Source organism: Physella acuta, unplaced genomic scaffold (genome assembly GCF_028476545.2).
Source record: "Physella acuta isolate Inbredline_101_S28 unplaced genomic scaffold, ASM2847654v3 ptg000178l, whole genome shotgun sequence".
NCBI lineage: Eukaryota > Metazoa > Mollusca > Gastropoda > Physidae > Physella > Physella acuta.
The window spans coordinates 42,257-63,650 of record NW_026731697.1 but is presented as its reverse complement, the minus strand read 5'-3'; the positions used below and the strand labels follow the sequence as shown (position 1 = coordinate 63,650).

General features: G+C 36.9%; 2 protein-coding genes across 2 annotated transcripts; both read left to right on the top strand.

Moving 5' to 3' along the window:
• Positions 1-9,015, top strand: LOC131936435 (NIPA-like protein 2). The gene is made up of 12 exons (XM_059293410.1): positions 1-295; positions 2,877-2,945; positions 3,777-3,954; positions 4,056-4,115; positions 4,677-4,729; positions 4,944-5,012; positions 5,118-5,214; positions 5,455-5,590; positions 5,859-5,947; positions 6,084-6,147; positions 6,270-6,382; positions 6,600-9,015. The coding sequence occupies exons 1-12, from the start codon at positions 215-217 to the stop codon at positions 6,848-6,850; spliced, it is 1,260 nt and encodes a 419-aa protein (XP_059149393.1). The 5' UTR covers positions 1-214; the 3' UTR covers positions 6,851-9,015.
• Positions 9,016-11,814: 2,799 nt separating this feature from the next.
• Positions 11,815-20,901, top strand: LOC131936451 (uncharacterized). Its single transcript, XM_059293439.1, has 5 exons — positions 11,815-11,918; positions 15,464-15,551; positions 15,934-16,176; positions 17,541-17,662; positions 18,576-20,901. Coding segments are annotated over exons 1-5 (2,208 nt in total). The 5' UTR covers positions 11,815-11,916; the 3' UTR covers positions 20,329-20,901.
• Positions 20,902-21,394: the final 493 nt, after the last annotated feature.

Genomic DNA, 21,394 nt, shown 5'->3' with positions numbered 1-21,394 from the left:
TTCCTACCGGAATCGAATTCAAGATAAGTTCAATCCGACGTGAACGTTCCTTTTATCATAATAAATGCTAGTGCTTCAGCCTAACTAAAATCAACCACAAGCGCTTACTGACAAACTAGGCGGTCTCATTATTATATTTTACTATTATTTTATGTTTATTATTATTAGTAGATTTAGTAGACATGATATTTATTTATATTGAATCCAGAATAAGATGAAGCTTGTTGTTAAAGACCTAGATCTAGCGAATTCTAAAGATAACGACATTAACGACCAGGAATCAACTAGAGATCAGGTACACTGGTACAGCCACTGACTGTCTGTTGTACACAGGACAGTCAGTCTGAGTCTGAGAGTGTCGAGTGTTGATATCTCATCATTACTCATTACTCGAGTCATTACATTACTCATTTCGAGTCATTATGATTATTAGGACAATAGTAGTCATCAGCAGTGTTTCTTCCAGACTTTTTTCTCGGGGGGGGGGGGGGGGGGGGGGGGGGGACTGTTTTTTTTTAAAAAGTATATATTTTCTATATAAATTATATAAATTTCATTTCGTTGGGGGGGGGGGGGGGGGGGGGGGGGCGGTAAAAGAGATGCCTGGAAGAAACTCTGGTCATCAGTAGTAGTAGTATGCTACTCAATTCCCTAGTTTTATAATAATTTTTTAATTAAGGAATTAAGACTAAGAAGACCAACTAATTTATTAATCATAGGCCTAAATAATTTTTTAACAATTTATTTTATTATATTAAGCCTATCATAGGCTAAATAAAATATCAAGTTAATAGGCCTTAATAGGCACTAAGTAAGTAGGCCTAATATTGAAATAAATAACTTATTGCCAAAACGGTTTTAACCCACCCGATGTTTAGGCTTGTTGGTAGTAAATCGTGATAGGCCTATATCATACAGTTTTTTACAGTTTTTTTTTTTACTGCACCATGCCGATGATTTACATAAACTTAGATACAGACTTAAATTTTTAAACACTTTAAGTTTGCATTTTTATAATGTAGAGCAGCTCGTGAAAACATATTTTAATCCAAAGAATAAGATGGGCCAATTTTACAGCAATTAAAATTTATTAATGACTAAACAACTTTTTAGCGCAATTTCCATTCTGGAGAATTGCGTTTATTAACCCGTCATTTCTGGATAGATGAATGGATTGATGTATGAATGAATGTGTGTCCGCAGCTTTAAGTCGTATCTCCTCCTCAACGAAGCAATATCGAGGACTAGTTCCAAAAGCAATTATGTTAAGCAAGTTACGAGGATGAACATAGGCCATAAAAATTCCGGGTTTCTTTCATGGATTTCCCGGAAAAGCCAAAAAACCTCGAAAAAATGCAGTTTTTGGCCCATACCAGACCACTTAGAGACTTGAAACATGTACCAATCGATTCCTGCCATAATTTAGAACAATATTGCCGAAGAAAGTTTTCAAAAATACCTTTCGTTCGGTCACAAAATTTTTTTTGAATTAATTAAAATTTGGACCGAATTAGTAGGCATTTTTATCCAACCACACCACACGCGTCATCACGTTTAATAGCCGCGCCATCACGTTCAATGGCTGCGACATCACGTTCGGTAGCTAGGCGCGCAATGGTTTTTAGTCATGTAACTCTATTGTAAATAAAACATGTAAAATACTGAAAAAAAAAATTAATAAAAAACGTTTTAATAACTAACCAATGGTTTTACTAACCCTGCTCTTGATTTACGCTACGACAGAGCTATTTTTAGATAATATAAGGAAATTGCGCTTAAATGTCACTAGACTTTTTAATTAACTTGTTTTATTTTGTCAACTTCAAATACCATCTCGAGTTCGAACCCTTGGGCAGATGAGGCTCATTAGCTGGGTACAGCCACTCTTCTAGGAGAGACAACTCAAAAATCAAACAACTGCTGCCTTGTAGTTTGTTCTTGGTTGGACAAAGGCTATGGAAGCAAATCTAAAAAGAAAAGCAGGCTGAAGTCGGAGTCAATGGCCTCAATGGTGCATAACCAGTTGACACTTATACTTGTGTTGGAGGGGATCCTTTCCAACACTAAAATTAAAAAACAAAGAATAAGAAGAATACCATCTAGATCTAGTTTGAACCAACCAGAAATACCACCTTGAAAATAAATTTACTTTATGTAAAAACACACTTTATTTTCTTCTTCTAATGTTCATTTAAACGTCATTTAAATTTATTTTAGTCTGAAATTTCCCACAGATATTTTTCAGTTAGACCTACATAGTTAATTATATTTTTGTATAAAAGAAATATAAGCTAAAAGACCAGTGAGAAAAAATAGTCATGAAAATTAGGTAAAGTAATACTGAATTATCAAGTAGCATTTGTGTTCAACTATGTTCAGCAAATTTTTGTAAAGTTCTGCTTTGGGATAAAGTGTAGCATTAAGAGTGAAACAAGTTATTGAATTAAAGTGAAGAAGAAATTAAGCATTAACAGAGTAGAGAGTAGGTGAAAGAAATAAAGCTCCTTCCCCCAACACCTCTGCCCAGCATTTTCTGTAAGCTCAAGTAGTTTGGCTGTTTTGCATAGAATATATACTTTATAAAAAGTTTATTTCTTTACATTCTCCTTTATTATGTTTTTACACAACATTTGTTATTAATAAATACATTTTTCTTATTAAAAATTCACAACCAAATCAATAGTTGTCAGGTGGCATTTTGGGGCTGGAACGGATTAATGGCATTTCATATAATTTGATTTCAATGTAGAAAATTGCTTTGAGATACAAACAGTTTGACATATGAACGATGTTACAAAATCAATGAAATTTGTATCTCTAGGTACCACGTAACTTTATCAGTTTAATTTCAATTACATTATGTATTTTAAAAACAGAGTCTGGTTGTTGGAAGCTGCTTGGCTGTGTTTGGTAACATTTTGATAAGTATATCACTCAATTTACAGGTAAGTAGTATATTTTAAAAGTTATATTTTCAGAAGTATGTTATTAATTAAAAATAATAATTTTTTGCACTAATTTCAATAGTGGAAACATTTTTGGTATTGCACCACTAGTCACAGAGAAATAACCAGATCCAAAAACGTTAATTTGCGAAATTTCAAATCTAGTAACTGTCATACAAGTTAGCTACTTTTAAAAGACAATTTACATACTTTTAATTTTAAGTTCCATCTTTTTTAAACTTTCACCTTAAATGGTGCACAATGAATAAATTATTAGAAATAACAGCATGAAAGAAAGAAGTAATAATTTATATTTTAATGTAGGCCTACTAAATTATTTAATGGATACTACTTAATTAGTTAAATGTCTTCCACATATATTTTTTTTAACATTGAGCACATTTTCTTAACTAAAAGTGAAAAAAATTTATTTTCCTGATCAAGCTATTTGTTAACTAATATTGACCTTTATTTAACCATTTAAATATGACACTCTTTGCACCTCCCACAGACTACCATAAAAATACATCATGCAAGTTCACTAAAATGCAAAATAACTACTAAAATTCAGTTTGAATGATTGCTTTTTACAATTAAAGACATCACTCTTTTGGACCCCCTTCCTTGATCACAAAAGTCCAAAGCCCTCTTCATTTATGGACAACAATTGATTTAAAAAAAATTGTATTTGACCAATTCTCCAAACTGTTTTCCTCTGTTTATTAATCATATGCCATACTGCAAAAGCACATTGCTCTCTTTATTTGACATGCATAAAAAGAACATGGGTGGCTAAATCAAAATACATTTTGCCTTATCAATTTTTTTTAGAAATATGTTCATCTTCGGAATGCAGCCAGAGAGAGCCAATCCCAGAAGCACTATACCAAAGAACTTCTCTGGTGGTTAGGTTTGTCCTTCATGGGTTTTGGTGAGCTGTTCAATTTCACAGCATATGGCTTTGCTCCAGCATCAGTGGTCGCCCCACTTGGGACAACCACTGTAGTAGGTTAGTTATTTTTTTCACTAGCGGGAGTGAAAATTGCACTTTGAAATTTGAGAATTTCTAATTTAAATGCCAATATTTTATACTTTTTCTGTTTCTTTTAGCTAATCTCTTCCTTGCTGCCATTTTCTTAAAAGAAAAAATTCGGCCTGAAAATCTCTTTGGTAAGCCTAGGTGTTTCAAATTCCTTGCTTTGATTAATTAAAGTGATTATTAACTTCCATTTATTAAATTTGAAAAAATGTAACATAAATTGCGACTAACTGCATCATTTGACACAAAGATAATGTGAGGTTTAGATGACCTAACTTGAATGCTTTCCTTGGTCTCTTAATACTCAATATTTACAAAAGACTTGTATCGAGTGGTTGCTAAACCAAAAAATCCAGAGTTCGAACCCAGTAAAGATGAGGCTCACAGCTGGGACAAAAACTTAGATGGACCAAAAGCTATAGAAGCAAATCTAGAAAGAAAAGGAGGCTGAAATTGGAGCCATGGGCCATATGGCGCATAACATGTTGACATGTAATTTATTGTAATACTTAATTGTGTTGGAGGAAATCCCATTAACATAACAATTAAGAACAAAGAAGAAAAAAGACTGGATTAAACATCTATATTTTTTCATTTAAAAAGAAAAATACCACCACATTACCGTACTTTTTAAAAATATTTTTCAAGACTTCTAAAAAAATTGTATTGTTTTTAACAATTCTACTTTGTAGGTTGTGCTTTGGCTATAATTGGAGCCTTTTTGTTGGTGACTTTCTCTAATACTGTAAGTGTAGTAACTATTCTACAAATATATAGGCTGTTTCACCTGTAGGTTTCAGCAAGTTCATATTTAAGATACATAAAAACTTACAGAAGTATTGAAACATAATGAATCAAATAATTTGTGTTTTGTATTCATTTTACATACTGGTATTAATATATATTATATAGTAAAATATGTTTATTGTATAAACCAATTTGTTGAAAATTTTTTTCAGTCTGAGAAAGTGATGGGAAGTTACGAGATAGTTAGATCCTTGTCCCAGCCCATTTTCATAGCCTATGTCGTAAGTTTACAATAATATTATTTGGTCTATGTTATCTGCTTAAGCATTTTTTCTTCTATTTGTAATCTAAAAAATTCATTTAGCTGTTCTCAAAATCCCCTCTAGTGCATTGAGGTTATTATTTTGGCTGCACTGCTCATCCTTCTGTACTGCAAGAATGTCAAACATGTTTTGCTTTATCTGCTCATATCATCCATCACAGGTGAAAGAATTTATATTTGTACATTTTCTTCTTCAGTTAAAAAAAAGTTATAATTTTTTTTACAAATGTCTTGAATTTAGTTGTTTTATATATGAATAGTAAAAATATAAATAAAAAAAAATTAAATTTTAGTTATAGAATCAACTTTAATTAGTTTTTACCTATAAATATAATAAGTAATAATATAATAAGTAATATCCTTTTTTGTGGTGGCTGATGGGAAGCTTTATTGTTTCACAGCATCATTCACTGTGATCTCTGCTAAAGCTGTATCGGGCATGATTCAGCTGTCTGCTGTTGGCTTCTCTCAGTGGACCAAGCCAGTCTTGTATGCCATGCTGGTTGTCCTTATTTTGACTTGTCTTATTCAAATCAAGTGAGTTTTTATACAGTGGTATTTTGATTTTTATCCATATAAATAATCTAGGGCCTTATACAACTTGCAGCTTATTTTAATTCAATAAAAACATTATATTCAGCCTACATCATTAGAATTTGAATTTGTGATTGAGACATTGTGGGGTTTAAACATTTTGAAATTTTAATGTTTCACATTAGTTAAAAACAAACATTTAAATCTTTTTAATGAGTTGATGTAAATCTCATTTTTCCTTTGTATTACAATGTTTTCTGCTTTGCACAAGGTTTGTTAACTTGGCCATGAAGAATTATGAGGCTACCATTGTAGTTCCTGTCAACTTTGTTATTTTTACAATCTCAGCAATACTTGCAGGTAATTTTTTTATGTTATTAAATTTTGAAAATTACTAGGATTTTAATATTTTCTCTTCATTTAGAATTAAGATTGCTCTCTCTGTTGGTTCATATGTAGTTTACTGCATGTTAAAGTTGGATTTTTTTTTATCTAGGCATAATTTTCTACAAAGAATTCTATGGAATGAATGGAATTCAGGTGACTTTGTTCCTATTCGGGTGAGTATTCCTTCAATGAGTATATAAAATAACCTATGTTAAAAAAATAACAAGCCTACTTTGTGAAGTATTTTTTGTGCTTGTAATTTTAATTTAAAAAAAAATTTGACTTTGACCCTCAGTTGTGCCCTGTCATTTATGGCAGTTTACTTTATTGCTGTTGGAAGAACTGGGAACTTCTCTGGTAACAAATCTGACCTTCACCCTCAACATGTCTCCTCTGATTTGATTCCATGTAAGATGGACATTTTGAGCACATTTCTAACATTTCCTACACTTTAATTTTTAACATTAGGAAATTTCAAATACATTTAGTTCTTTTTAAAAATCTAAATAATTAAAATACTTGGGTAAAATTTTTTTTAAAGTTTCAAGTATTTAAAAACATTTTGATTATTGTATAGCACAACCTCAACAGTTAAGGTGATTTAAAAATCTATTTTTACTTGTAGCCTGGATGCTGGCAAATGTCAACGTTGGACAGGTCCAACCCTATGGTCATGTGGAACATCTAAAGAACACAGAGAGCGATAAAGTGCCCATCCTTCAGGCTGAGGCTTTAGAAACCATTGAAGAACTCACTGAAGGCTCGGATAAACCTGATGGGGAAACTGACACAGTCTCTGTTACGTCTCTAGATATGCTCGTTGATCGGGAGAAGCTGGGGCTAGATGACAGGTCTGATTATGGAGCGACTAAGTAAATTTGGAATAGGATGGCGTGGAATGTCTAAAGTTTGATTTGGACTTGTATCCAATGGTTGTCCGTGAGTCTCCAGACTTTGACTAGTTAAAGGAAGATCAAAGCAGCTGGGCTGAAACTGACCAGAATATCCCTTCAGGGTCATAGGAACTCTTCTTTTACTGTCAAGTTTGAAATGGAACTTTCAATTTTGCATTTTAACTAAATTCAGTAGTGACATGTTTTTGTCATAATTATTTCATTTTGAATTTAAAGAAAACACGAATCAATTTTTCTGATTTTTTTGTCAGATAATTTTTGTGTATCCATGTTAACTATTCTTCATTTATATAAATGTTTAAAAAAAAACAACAACCCATGCGGTTTTAATTTATTGTAGGAATATGTTTTATTCACAAGACAACTCAATTATTTCTTTTAAAATATTGATGATATCATTATAATTCAACAATTAGATCTGTTTTTTTCAAAAGCCCATCTTTATAAAAAACATGAAATGACTATGATTGTTGTATTAACTGTGATTCTAAACTATTGTATTTTATATTGTTTTATGTTAATATTTCAAGGCTTTAGAAAAAAAAGTAATGGCATTTTATTAGACAATATTATTTTGTTGTTTAAATTTTCATTGAATATGTTAAAATGTGTAAACAATGTTTTCGGATTTTTTCTTCTTCACTTGTTGTGTGTTAAATTCAAATAAGTATAATATGTTGTTTTGTGTTAATCTTAAAGTCACTTAATTAAGCAAGTAAGGGTTGTGCAATACTTTGAACGTAGTTTATGCCTTATTTCATTATTAATTTTTAAGCATTTGTTTGATTACACAAGTATTATATGCGATGTTATTTTCAAACTTTGGATAAATATATTAACAGATACATTTTATGTACATTCTTGTAAGGTCTACACATCTGTTCTGTGAGAACAATTGTACACTAGAAAAACTAAATAATCTATTTTTTGTGTCATTGTTTGAAATCAGTACTACAGTGTGCATTCCTTACCAAAACTTTTCACCATTCCCAACACTTTGTCATAATCAAACACTTAAGATATTAAAAAAAATAACATTTTAATGTCAATAAAATAATTTTTTTCTGTTTAGATTTTAGATTAACTAAATGCTGGGTGGCTAAAAATGAAATTGTAAAATAACAAGAGTTTGATTTTTAAAAGTAATTATAAGTGTTAAAATATTCGATTCTGTTTTACTATATATAACTTATATAAACCTAATTTATATAAATTTTGTTTGCCTTGATTACTACACTTATTAAATAAATACTTTACCTTAAAGTTTAAGTCATTATGTTACATTTATGTTTTATATTGTATATTTAGTAGTATAAATCACAGGTTTATATTTAAAATGTGTTTTTAATTATAGTTATAGCAACCTGAATCTGATGCTGTAACTAACAGTTTTTTACAACTCTAGTTTGATCAACTAAGGTTTCTTTTTCCCCACATGTGATAATTGAATTTATAAATGTTTCTTGTTAAGATCAAAGACAATAAGTATTTACACTATTCTTAGACTGAATATGAGGACTTTTCTCATATTTAACCAACTGCCAAAATGGTAACTATTTATTCATGAATTTTATTATATTAATTATACAAATATTATTTAAATATTTTCTTGTTTTACTGCTGCTTTTACTTGTGTGGCTGATATTTTTACAAATACATTTCTAGTCTAGTTAATTTTAAACTATTTATTGAATTAATAGTTTATTTTATTTTCAATATATATTCCAGTTTTAAGAAAATTATATTTAAATGTGTTTTTTAGTTAACGATGTCATAACTATCATCTAGTTACTAATATATGATATTGTATATTATACTGTAAAGTCAAGGAGCTGAAAAAGAAATGTAATGAATAGTTTCATGGGTTTTCCGCTAGTGACAAAAAGTGCTGTCAAACTGTTATACAAAAATATTACATATCAGAAAAAACATTTAGCAATACATACCTCATAATTAACTGAAAATTATCTTAAGATACTTTTTATTTAAAATTTGAATATATATATATATATAACTGTTGTAAAATCAAAATAATTTATTGTTTTTGAATATTCTGTTTTTATTTTGAAGGATGTGTAATTAATGAGAATTTTTATCTTCATGTTTTGAAGTAGTATTTTCTCTAAGTAGCAAATAAATATTTATGCAAGTTAAAAAGTTTTTATTTTTAGAGGTCTATTATATATCATACTTATAACAAGAACACCATAGGATGTGGTTTATCGTATTATGTTGTGTTCTATGAAGTATGTGGGTGGTATAATTGTAATATAATGATGCTTTATTTTCTTTATTCTTTTGTACTAAATTTTTGTTGGAATGGTTGGATGAATTAGTCAACACAGGTGACTAACTCATAGTTTCCCTTCAATATCGTAAAGCTTTGGTATTTTTTTTATTTTAAGCAATTTAAAAAAAAAATGATTAGATTCTTGTAGCCAAGTTTAGATTTTTCAAACACAGTTAATGTTGTACCACTAGTAGTATCATAGGCAGGGAATGTTAGGGAGGTTAAAAATCCCCTGCCCCAAGGGCTCATGCAAGTTACCAAGTTTTGTCTAGTGTCCCTACATATTCATCCTTCCAAGAACAAATGTATTTCGTCTGCACTATGGGCCCTCAATAAAACAAAAAAGAAATACATTAGTACCCACAAAACATAGAGGCCTTTGCATTCGATTCAGTTTTATCCCTAAGCTTACGTTTCTAGATCGTATAGAATTAACGAATCTACTTTGTGAAGATGTATTAGTCAATTAACATTAGCACCTTGGCTAGATAAATACTTTTATCGTTACCTCCCTTACTTTTATAAATGATTTGCGAGATACTTTATTCGGGACATTTGGGGAAGGGGGGGGGGGGTACTACGACGGACGACCGTTGAAGTGAAACACCAGTTTAGTGGGATATGGCTTTTTTTTGCGACGGTGAGGGTGGTTTAAAAATCCTCTATGGCCAAACACCCTTAAGTCTGTGGTCAATATCTGGTGTACGAATAGGGAGTGTTTTTACTGTAGGGTGTTGGGTGTACGAATAGGCAGTGTTTTTACTATTGGGTGTCGGGTGTACGAATAGGCAGTGTTTTTACTATTGGGTGTCGGGTGTACGAATAGGCAGTGTTTTTACTGTAGCGCTCTGAGTAAGCGCTAGTGGAATTTGTCGATGCCAACTCATGTGTAATCATAAGCTTTAAGGTTTTTGAAACATATTTTCCCGTTCGTGCCCAACACACAAGGGGCAATGAAGTAGAGTGCATCTCTTTCAGAGACTTCGGCATATGAAGGGATAGTGTGGTCAGTACTATGCCCATCGACCTTCCCTTTCCACAACGTGAGTCAGGTATCTATCAGAGCTGGGTGGACTCAAGGAAGCTCTATTTGAACCCGGATTCGAACTCGAGACTTTCGGGTTAGCAATCTAGCTTTCTCCCGCTAGGCCACGCCTACTAAAATTATATAAGCGAGCACCATTTTCTTTAATAGTTGATATGGCTCGATTTTGCGTCGGGAGACAATGGATGCACCCAGAGAATAGGATTCCAAGAAACGCATACTAGGGTATTAGATAAAGATTATTGGTTGCATGCCTATCTATCCGGCCCCACTCTCAACCATTGCTGGTTTGGTCCAAAGGAATGCTAACAATCAGTGGCGAGGGGGGGGGGGTGCGGACCGCATCGGGCGACACCATTTAGGGGGGGGGTGACACCAAGGCAAAATGTATAGAGAAAAACTTAAGGGACGGTTGCATTAGTTGCAAATCGAAAGTTTGAGGGGGGGGGGGGGGGGTGCAAATCGAAAGTTTGTCACCGGGAAGGGTCGCTACTCCTCTGGGGGGTGACACCCGACCTCGCTACGCCACAGCTAACAATTACGTTTGGTACCAGATTTGATTGCGGAAGTTCACGAAAGTAACAAGGCTTAAGTTGGTGATCCTCTCGCCTAAGGGGCTCCACTCATGTTTGATTTCTGAGTTGTCTCTCTTTGTTGGGTTGCTGTCCCTAGCTATGGAGCTTTATCTGCCCTTGGTTCGAAATCAGGACTTTTTAAGCCATTTTAAGGGTTAGCAACCATGAGCTTTCAATCCCGACCAAGCACATCGTTTATGGTAAAATAAAGTTCCATTCCTAACTTTTTTTAAAGAAAAAAAAAAAGTCTCTTTTATTTCATCTTTATCTGTCAGCGCCCATTGTCGCACAAGACATCAACAAGTAAGCACCATTGTATCCTGTCTCTAGCTAGAACCTCTGAGGGTTGCAATGTTAGGCTTCTCTCCTTCAACTCCATTGATGTTCTCTGTGTTTCTTTTGGCGACCCTCGTTTTCTCTTGTCCTCTGGTCTCATTCTTAGCCAGTCTTTGATTTAGTGCTTTTAAAAAATAAATCAAATCAAATTGCATGACTAAAACACGTGCGCACCAAATGAACGTAACTAATGCGTAAAATAGGCTAGCGCGAAAAAGTACTATAATAATATTTATTTTATTCAGGTCAAATGTAATGTCAAACGTGCCAATTTTGAACCAAATCGGTTCGGTATAAAAGGCTGAGTTATCGTTTGTAGTTTTGACTAGTGTTGATTTCAGACTTTTCTCTGGGGCAGGGGGGAGGGGGAAATAACCTGAAACTTTCGGGGGGGGGGGGGGGGGAGGGGAGGGGGAGGAGTCTACATGGGTGTCTTCACTATAGGTCAAGATAGGGCAACCATTACACATTACATTAGTTGATACAAGTCCGGTAGTCAGGTTGGCTTCACATCTAAAAACCAAAAGGATTCCCAACCTAAGTAAGAAATGAAGAGTGCTTTTTGTTTTTGAGGAAAATGTGTGATAGCGAAAGCTCGTATAGGCTAGTTGCGTAAAGATAAAAGAAAAATCTGTGTATTACCGATGACGTTTTCAACAAAACATTCAAAAATTGTGCGTGACGTCACATGGAGACGCCGCACTTGTGGGCCTAAGAAGACGGTCGAATGACATGAAAACGTTGAGCTACTAGTCAATCGCTTGTTGTTATTTTAACTGGAAATGTAAGTGATTTCTTTTTTCATTTCTTTTGTTCGTTTCAGTAAATATTAGATTCTAGAATCAAATATTTTCTTCATCCTCAAGAACGTAGATCTATGTCTACAAGATCTTGATGATCAGATTCTGTATAGATTGTAGATCTAGAATAGAAGATCTGGACTAGAACTATAACTAGAGTCTACATCTAGATTCTAGATATAGATTCTAAATATAGATACAGATCCAAGAGATCTAGTGGGTCTACATTTTAGTCTAATGGTCACAAGGATATTGGAAGTAGAGTTCATCTATTTCATTGATCACGGCAAATGAAGGGACAGTGTAAGTGTACATTGTAAACTGTCTGTCAACTAAAACTCCAGCACAAGTAAATACTAATCTAGACTAGATCTAGATCTAGAAATGGGCCTTCAGTCTACTGATTCCAGATTCATGAGAGATGGATCTGAATATAGATCTAGGTTTGTAAGTAGACCTTACTAGCAGAGTTTCTTTCAGGCATCTCTTCGGAGTGGTGGTGGGGACACTCTCCCCTCCCTCCTCACTATAGCACTCCACCCCCTCATCCGGTCAAAATAGAAGAAAAAAGTATCTAGAAAAAATATATAGGCCCCACTCTAACCAGTGCCCGCACCTGCTCCTCTGAAATTTCGGATGATTCCCCCCCCCCCCCCCCCCCGCCCGAAGAAAATATCTGAAAGAAATCCTGCTTACTAGGTCTAGATCTAGATATAAAAAAACCCAAATTAGCCGATTGGTAAACATTTTCTCTTGGGAATTATTTTATAACTTTAGATCTAGATCTAAAAGAGATCCAAAAATGTTTAACTCTGAGCTGCGATCATAACATTAACCTCTCGAGGTCACTTACCCACCTGCTATTACCCCCCCCCCCCCCATTCCAATCCCTCTCCACCCGTCATCACCCACCAAAACGAGCCGATACGATGAAGGTTAATCTAGTTGGGAGCCCAGGTCTACTAACTCATTTCAATTGGTCGGACGTATCAAAGCTTTACTTAATTATACATCGGCTGGACGATTTCGATATAATATTTGCTAGAATCACAGTTCTAATCCTAGCCCTTACCATACCCATTTAGTCTCTACGGTGGTGGATAGGGGGGAAAATCCCGATTGACCGTCAAGAATGGTGTGGTAATACAAGAAAATAAAAGATGTTGCCGCCCTTTATACTACCCCCCCCCCCCCCCCCCCAGCGCCGATTTGAATACCCCAGTATACCCATGGGTGCCTACCGTTATCATGGCACCAATTGTGATTCTGTCAGGAAAAAAAAAACCCTCTATATAAATACTGTATTGTCTGGGCTTAGGACTTTACAATCCATCCATTACCCCCTCCCCCCTACCCCCCTACCCCCCAAGTTATTCTACCATCATTACCCCCTGATTAATTCTCCCTCGCCCGGGTCAATTTCCAAACGTTATCCCAAATAACCCTAATCACCTTAATCCTATCCCGATCTTAATACCTATCCCTACCCCAAAACATCCGGTGAAAATGGGAGTGGGGGAAATGACAGGTGGGTAATATCCTACAGTTATTTTGGACGGGGATAATATGCGCGGGTATAATATTGGGGTAACGAAAGGGATGACCGGGGGGTAATTGATGGGATAATATCCCACTTTGTTTTACTAGCGTTTTTACTACAACAATACAAGCAATTTTGTTAACCTTAACCCTTATCTTACCCGCGTTTTTAAAAGAGCCAAACCATGGTTAGAGTTAGTTAAAGATTATTTCAGTGAGAATTGACTAAAGTCAGATAGCTGACTTCAGTGTATGCCAGTATTGACTTCAAGCTATGTTTATTAGGTCCGCTAAATAATGATCGGCCACATACGTTTATCTGTGTTAATAACGTTTGAACATGGTTCATTACAGACCGCCAACCCCGTATTAACTAACACATCCCATTAGGTTATATAACCCACCCAATAGTTTGTTGTAAAATTCACATCTTATATAATAAAACATGTGTTCTATAACACAGCCGCCCCCATCTTATATAATACATTGGGCTTGATAATACAATACTTCCATTCTTATAACAAATCCAAATGTGTTATATAACACAGCCAGCCCCTTCTTATATACAAGATCCAAAGTTTTATAACATAGCCACCACCTTATTATATACCATTGCTAATGTGTTATATAACACTGCCAGCAATATTTAATAATTTAAAAAATTCTAGTGTGCTGTATAAAAAAAGCTGTAGACCACTGCCTTCTTCGAATACGTGCTCAACTTTGTAGAAAGCCCCTGAGTCCACCCAGCTCTAATGGGTACCTGACACACGTTAAGGAAAGTAAAGGCAGCTGGACATAGTGCTGACCACACTAACCCTTCTTTGTCGAGGTCACAGAAACAGGTGAACTCTACTTCACTTGCCCCATGGACCGTCAGGTTCGAAACTTAACTACCTCCAGCCCATATAAGACAACATACCAAAATGTTGAGACACCACTCCACTTTGTTACATAACCTGCATGATCCCTCATATGACGTATGCACTAGTTCTTGTGTGGATGTTATCGATACGTTATTCCCTTATATGACGTATGCACTATTGCTTGTGTGGATGTTATCGAGATGTTATTCCCTTATATGACGTATGCACTATTGCTTGTATGGATGTTATCGAGATGTTATTCCCTCATATGATGTATGCACTATTGCTTGTGTGGATGTTATCTAGATGTTATTCCCTTATATAACGTATGCACTATTGCTTGTGTGGATGTTATCGAGATGTTATTCCATTATATGACGTATGCACTATTGCTTGTATGGATGTTATCGAGATGTTATTCCCTCATATGATGTATGCACTATTGCTTTTGTGGATGTTATCGAGATGTTATTCCCTCATATGATGTATGCACTATTGCTTGTGTGGATGTTATCGAGATGTTATTCCCTTATATGACGTATGCACTATTGCTTGTCTGGATGTTATCGATACGTTATTCCCTTATATGACGTATGCACTATTGCTTGTATGGATGTTATCGAGATGTTATTCCCTCATATGATGTATGCACTATTGCTTGTGTGGATGTTATCGAGATGTTATTCCCTCATATGATGTATGCACTATTGCTTGTGTGGATGTTATCGAGATGTTATTCCCTCATATGACGTATGCACTATTGCTTGTGTGGATGTTATCGATACGTTATTCCCTTATATGACGTATGCACTATTGCTTGTATGGATGTTATCGATACGTTATTCCCTTATATGACGTATGCACTATTGCTTGTGTGGATGTTATCGATATGTTATTCCCTTATATGACGTATGCACTATTGCTTGTATGGATGTTATCGATATGTTATTCCCTTATATGACGTATGCACTATTGCTTGTATGGATGTTATCGATATGTTATTCCCTTATATGACGTATGCACTATTGCTTGTATGGATGTTATCGATATGTTATTCCCTTATATGACGTATGCACTATTGCTTGTATGGATGTTATCGATATGTTATTCCTATGTCTGGACAGGATGGACCACGGCTACACCGTGGGCTTGGGTAACGATCTCTATATGGACATGGGGGACAACAACGACGATGGCGGCAAACAGGAGCAGGTAACTCGTACACTCAGCGGCGGTAACTCGTTGAAATCAAACGTGACGTATATAACGTTGTTTTAACGCTAGTTTCATGTTCTCAGATGTAATCCGGGTTAGTTATACTAACCCGCCATAACCCTTAGCTTTTGATCCGACGCTAATCATGACACTAATCCTGACACTAATCATGACATGTATCCATAACTTTAACAGCTAACCCGGTAGGTAATGAAAATTCATCACAGCGATGCTAAATTTTCTGACTGTTATTTTATAAAAACAACCGTTGTTTATTTTTGCCCATCCATGCTACTTTTTCAAAAAGTAAATTTATTAAAAAAAAATTTGTGAAACCACCTACCTGGGTACGACAAGGCTAACTGTCATCTATTTTTAGATTCGCAAGGACGTCTTCCTGACTCCGGCAGTTCCTAAAAATAAGAAGAAAAAGGTCTTGGTCTCAGACGTCAAGAAGAAGAAGAAGAAGCCGGAAGATGAAGACGGCGATGGTGACGTGGAGCCGAGCCTCAAAAAGGTGAAGAAGATGTGCATGAACGATGTTCCTCTCAAGCCCGTGGGTCTGTCTCTCTCAGGGTCGGGCATGCAACTCTACGTCAAGGCGGACGGCCCCATGATGCAGGTACACACTTTGTACTACTCGTTGCTGTGATATTACCAGAGGCGTAGCGACCCCTCCATGCGCCCGGGGACATATGTACCCCCCTGTCGCTACGCCTCTGGATATTATAACACACTTTCCCTTTTGATGTTTCCAGGCGGGTGTCGACTAGAGCATCTCTAGCTACCATATATCGAACAAGGTTTCTTTCGGACTTTTTTTTCTTTATGGGGGAAGGGGACTTAAAACTTTCATGTGGGGGACAATGGTTTTGTTTGAAGTATAAATTTTCTAAATAAATTTTATCTTTTTTTACTATTTCGTAATGTGAGATGTACCCCTCGCCTCGCCTGAAGGAAACACTTATTCTCAAAGTGGCTGTGCCCCACACACTTCTTTGGCTCCATGTTTAGCGAGACAAATATTGACCAAATAGTACCGTAAACTGTGCTAGCGACCAAATGACCAAATAGTACCGTAAACTGTGTTAGCGACCAAATGACCAAATTGTAACGCACTGAGCTAGCGACCAAATGACCAAATAGTACCGTAAACTGTGTTAGCGACCAAATGACCAAATTGTAACGCACTGAGCTAGCGACAAATGACCAAATAGTACCGTAAACTGTGCTAGCGACCAAATGACCAAATAGTACCGTAAACTGTGCTAGCGACCAAATGACCAAATAGTACCGTAAACTGTGCTAGCAACCAAATAATGACCAAATTGTAATGCACTGAGCTAGCGACCAAATAATGACCAAACCTTACCGTAAACTGTGCTAGCAACAAAATAATGACCGAATTGTACCGTACACCGCGCTAGCAACCAAATAATGACCAAGTTGTACCGTACTCCGCGCTAGCAACCAAATAATGACCAAATTTTACCGTAAACTGTGCTAGCAACCAAATAATGACCAAATTGTAACGTAAACTGTGCTAGCAACCAAATAATGACCAAATTGTACCGTAAACTGTGCTAGCAACCAAATAATGACCAATTTTTACCGTAAACTGTGCTAGTGACCAAATAATGACCAAATTTTACCTTTGTACTCAATGATATGGACCTTAACCGAGTTACCTGGGATTGCTAACACAACACTTACCCAAACTCTTAACCCAATACCTTTTCATCATTCACTCGAATTATCCCTTACAATTTAAACCTTGCGTCATTATTTGCAAGTTTAACTTGATAGGACGTGTCTAACCCAAATATTTGTGCCTACAACGACCATTAAGTCTAACCCAAATATTTGTGCCTACAGCGACCATTAAGTCTAACCCAAATATTTGTGCCTACAGCGACCATTAAGTCTAACCCAAATATTTGTGCCTACAGCGACCATTAAGTCTAACCCAAATATTTGTACCTACAGCGACTGTCCGAAGATTATGAAATGGTCAATGTCAAGCCCTGTTACGAGTTCACGAAGAGGAACACTACGACCCAGACTTCCCAGTGTAGAGATGCAGCTAATGACACCTTTGATCCACTAAGGTAATTGGACTCGTCATGGTGTGTAGTAGTTAGTGTTAGTTTGATTAGGTTGTGTAGTTAGGGTGGGGTTCTTCTTCTTCTTCTTCGTGCTTAATTGTTTGTGTTGGGAGGGATCTCCCTCCAACACAATTAATTTCCTTATGTCCAACCAAGAACAAACTACAAGGCAGCAGTTGTTTGATTTTAGAGTTGTCTCTCCTAGAAGAGTGGCTGTCCCCAGCTAACGAGCCTCATCTCATTAATAACCATGAGCTTTACCGACTCGACCACGCTGACCTCTATACGGTGGGGTTCAAGTTGGGGTGGTTTAGCTATGCCGCAGGTGCTCGTCTCAAGAACACGTACCACACCCAGGTTTAAAGACCGTGGTCAACTCGTGACTGGACTACCATCACCCAACCCCCAGTATACTGTGGTCCATGGGTCCCTACAACATGTCTGTGTAGTCAGCTATGGACTATAGAACTCAGTCTGTGTAGTCAGCTATGGACTATAGAACTCAGTCTGTGTAGTCAGCTATGGACTATAGAACTCAGTCTGTGTAGTCAGCTATGGACTATAGAACTCAGGTTTACTTACCAGGTCACGTGGTGTACCCATAAGAAGTCGCCGTACTCATGTGCTCTCCATATCCAAATTAGGTGGGAGAAAGTAAATGGTTAACCCACGGGTCTAGCGGCTGGTAACAAGGGTGAGAATAAGTCTTTATCCAGTTTTAATCTGGCTTGCTTTAGAGCATAGCATTAGCCAGCTATTAGCTAGATAATCGTTTGTTTTTATCTTGGAGTTGGGGTTAAGGTTAGGCTCTGATCATATATGTTCATGGTTAGGACCAAGTTTAGGATAGCGGCAAATGATAGATTTAAATACATGGATGTTAATACACGTCGTTCCTTTTGTTTTGTATCTCCAGAGACGAGATGGCTGACAAGTGGTCAGAGAATATTAGTAACAACAAGAGACCGGAGCCAGGTACCGCAGACAGAAGTTTTCACCACAGGCAAGACCCGGGACTGCCAGAAAAAAGACAGGTCGATTTGCAGTACTTGTTTGCAGAAGACAAGGGCTACCCTAAGGTACGGGACCTGACTCAAGATCAAAGAACTTTTGCCAAGGCTTCATATCAGGGTCAAGGTCACAGAAACCTCACGAGAAGGCCTGATCAGGGTCATGAAAACAAAAGTTATGCTGCGGATTATGACTGTTGTCAGGATGAAATGACCTACGTGAAAACACCTTGTCAAGGTCAAGGCCACAGAAACATCACGAGAAGGCCTGATCAGGGTCATGAAAACAAAAGTTATGCTGCAGATTATGACTGTTGTCAGGATGAAATGACCTGTGTTAAAACAGCACACCAGGGTCAAGGTCACAGAAACATCACGAGAAGGCCTGATCAAGGGCATGAAAACAAATGCTGTGCTGATGGTTATGACAGTTGTCAAGATGAAATGACCTACGTGAAAACACCTTGTCAAGGTCACAGAAACATCACGAGAAGGCCTGATCAGGGGCATGAAACCAAATGCTGTGCTGAGGGTTATGACAGTTGTCAAGATGAAATGACCTGTGTTAAAACAGCACACCAAGGTCAAGGTCACAGAAACATCACGAGAAGGCCTGATCAGGGGCATGTAAACAAATGCTGTGCTGAGGGTTATGACAGTTGTCAAGATGAAATGACCTGTGTTAAAACAGCACACCAAGGTCAAGGTCACAGAAACATCACGAGAAGGCCTGATCAGGGTCATGAAAACAAATGCTGTGCTGAGGGTTATGACAGTTGTCAAGATGAAATGACCTGTGTTAAAACAGCACACCAGGGTCAAGGTCACAGGACCAACGTGAGGAGACCTGAGCAGACGTCTGTAGAGAAATGCTATCTTGAGGGGAGCGACTCGCACCATGACGACAGAAGCTACAGTAATAGGTGTGACCGTCATATCTCTAGACAAAAGGCCACGCCAAGATCTCAAGGCAGTGGGTCGGTTCCAGCAAAGATAAACAGGGGTGAATGGGCTGAGAGGCCTAGAACTTCACCAGACGATAGTGACCGTTTTGACGTCGGCATACAACAGATCCCGGTATATTCCCATGTCAACCCCACGCATAAAAGACCGACTAATCCAAGCCAGACCACCCCTCGGGACGTCCCCCGAAGTACGAATCGAGTCGTGGATGACAGGGCCCGGGGCACATCCCACGTCATCACTGACGACGACTATCGTGACCTGTACGAGGTCAACATTCCCGCCTCACCTACCAACGCGCATGCGCACACTTGTAAAGAGAGAAACACCTCGTACAAGACTTGGGCCTCCACCAGTCACGCAGCGGACCAACGAGACGCCCGATCTGAACCCACGCCCACGACAGCCGAGGACAGCACTCTATCAACCCTCTCCGAGTTCGACTTGTCCAGACTCCCCACCGAAGCTCTGGACGCCGTGACCTTAAAAAAGTTTGCTGAATACTCGAAACTAATGAGGCGGAGCCTGCGCCAGGAATATAAACAGATGAATCAGCTGATCAAAGACTTCACAGAGGAGATGATGGAGAGGAACAAAGCCTTGCTGGACGAGAACCAATCCAACAACACGGCCAACAACACGGACAACAACACGGAAGAAGAAATGAAAAAGGACTCGTCTTGCAGAATAATGTAAGCTGCGTGTCTTATACTAGTGCCAGTATGTATCACATTGGCCATTCTAGTTACAAATAACTCGCAAATAATTGACTTTTAAGCTCTGAATACAAAATTTAATGTGAGATGTACATTCTTACCATTTTAACTATGCATAGGTCTAGAAGATAATTGTTATGAAATATAAAATATCACCTAACATGTGTAGATGATGAATGTTATCATACTATAAAATATTACCCAAGATGTATACAAGATGATGATTGCTATTATACTATAAAGTATCACCTAAGCTGTATACAAGGTGATTGTTGTTATTAAAATAGAAGCGTATGACACAGAGAGCTATTTAAATTGACTGGTAAGAAAAGTAGGTCGTGATTGGACATGACGCCAGTTTGGAGTGACCGCTCCCTGACACCTTGAAATTAGACCGCCACTGGTGAGTTGATGTTAGAAAGAGCTACACACACTGTAACACTGTGTACTACTTTAATGACGACATTAGTTGATCCACGAACACGGGTAAAATGACCATAAGACTCAAAATGTTTTTATATCATTTTAAAGAATAAAGATTCCATTTTATAAATTGTTTTTCTGTTTTATTTATACTTAGGAAATATTCGTCCATTTTAAAGTACTTGATGTGCAAGTGTAGTAGCATACTTAGTAGTCAGCATAGTATTGAACATGCAGTGTAAATATTCGGACTTTAAAAAGCTCGAGTGATGCACTTAGCCAGACAAGTCGCACCTACAGTCTCGATCTTGTTGTACCGAACTCTTGAGATTAAAGCAACGCGACTTTATCGATATGCAACACCATGCAACATGAATGTTTCAAATGTGATCCATCGGGCAGGTGAAGCAGAGTGTACTTGTATCTGAAATCTCGGAATTAGAAGGGATTGTGTGGTCAGCATAATGCGCAGTCGTCTTTACTTTCCTTAACATATGTACTCATCCTAGTTTGGTGCACTTAAGGGTTAACAGTCATAAACTCGATATTAAAGCGCGTCATCCGATAACATTTGGTAGTAGGACGACCTTTGCCTATGTGCGTTTGTAGCCTATATGTGTTTA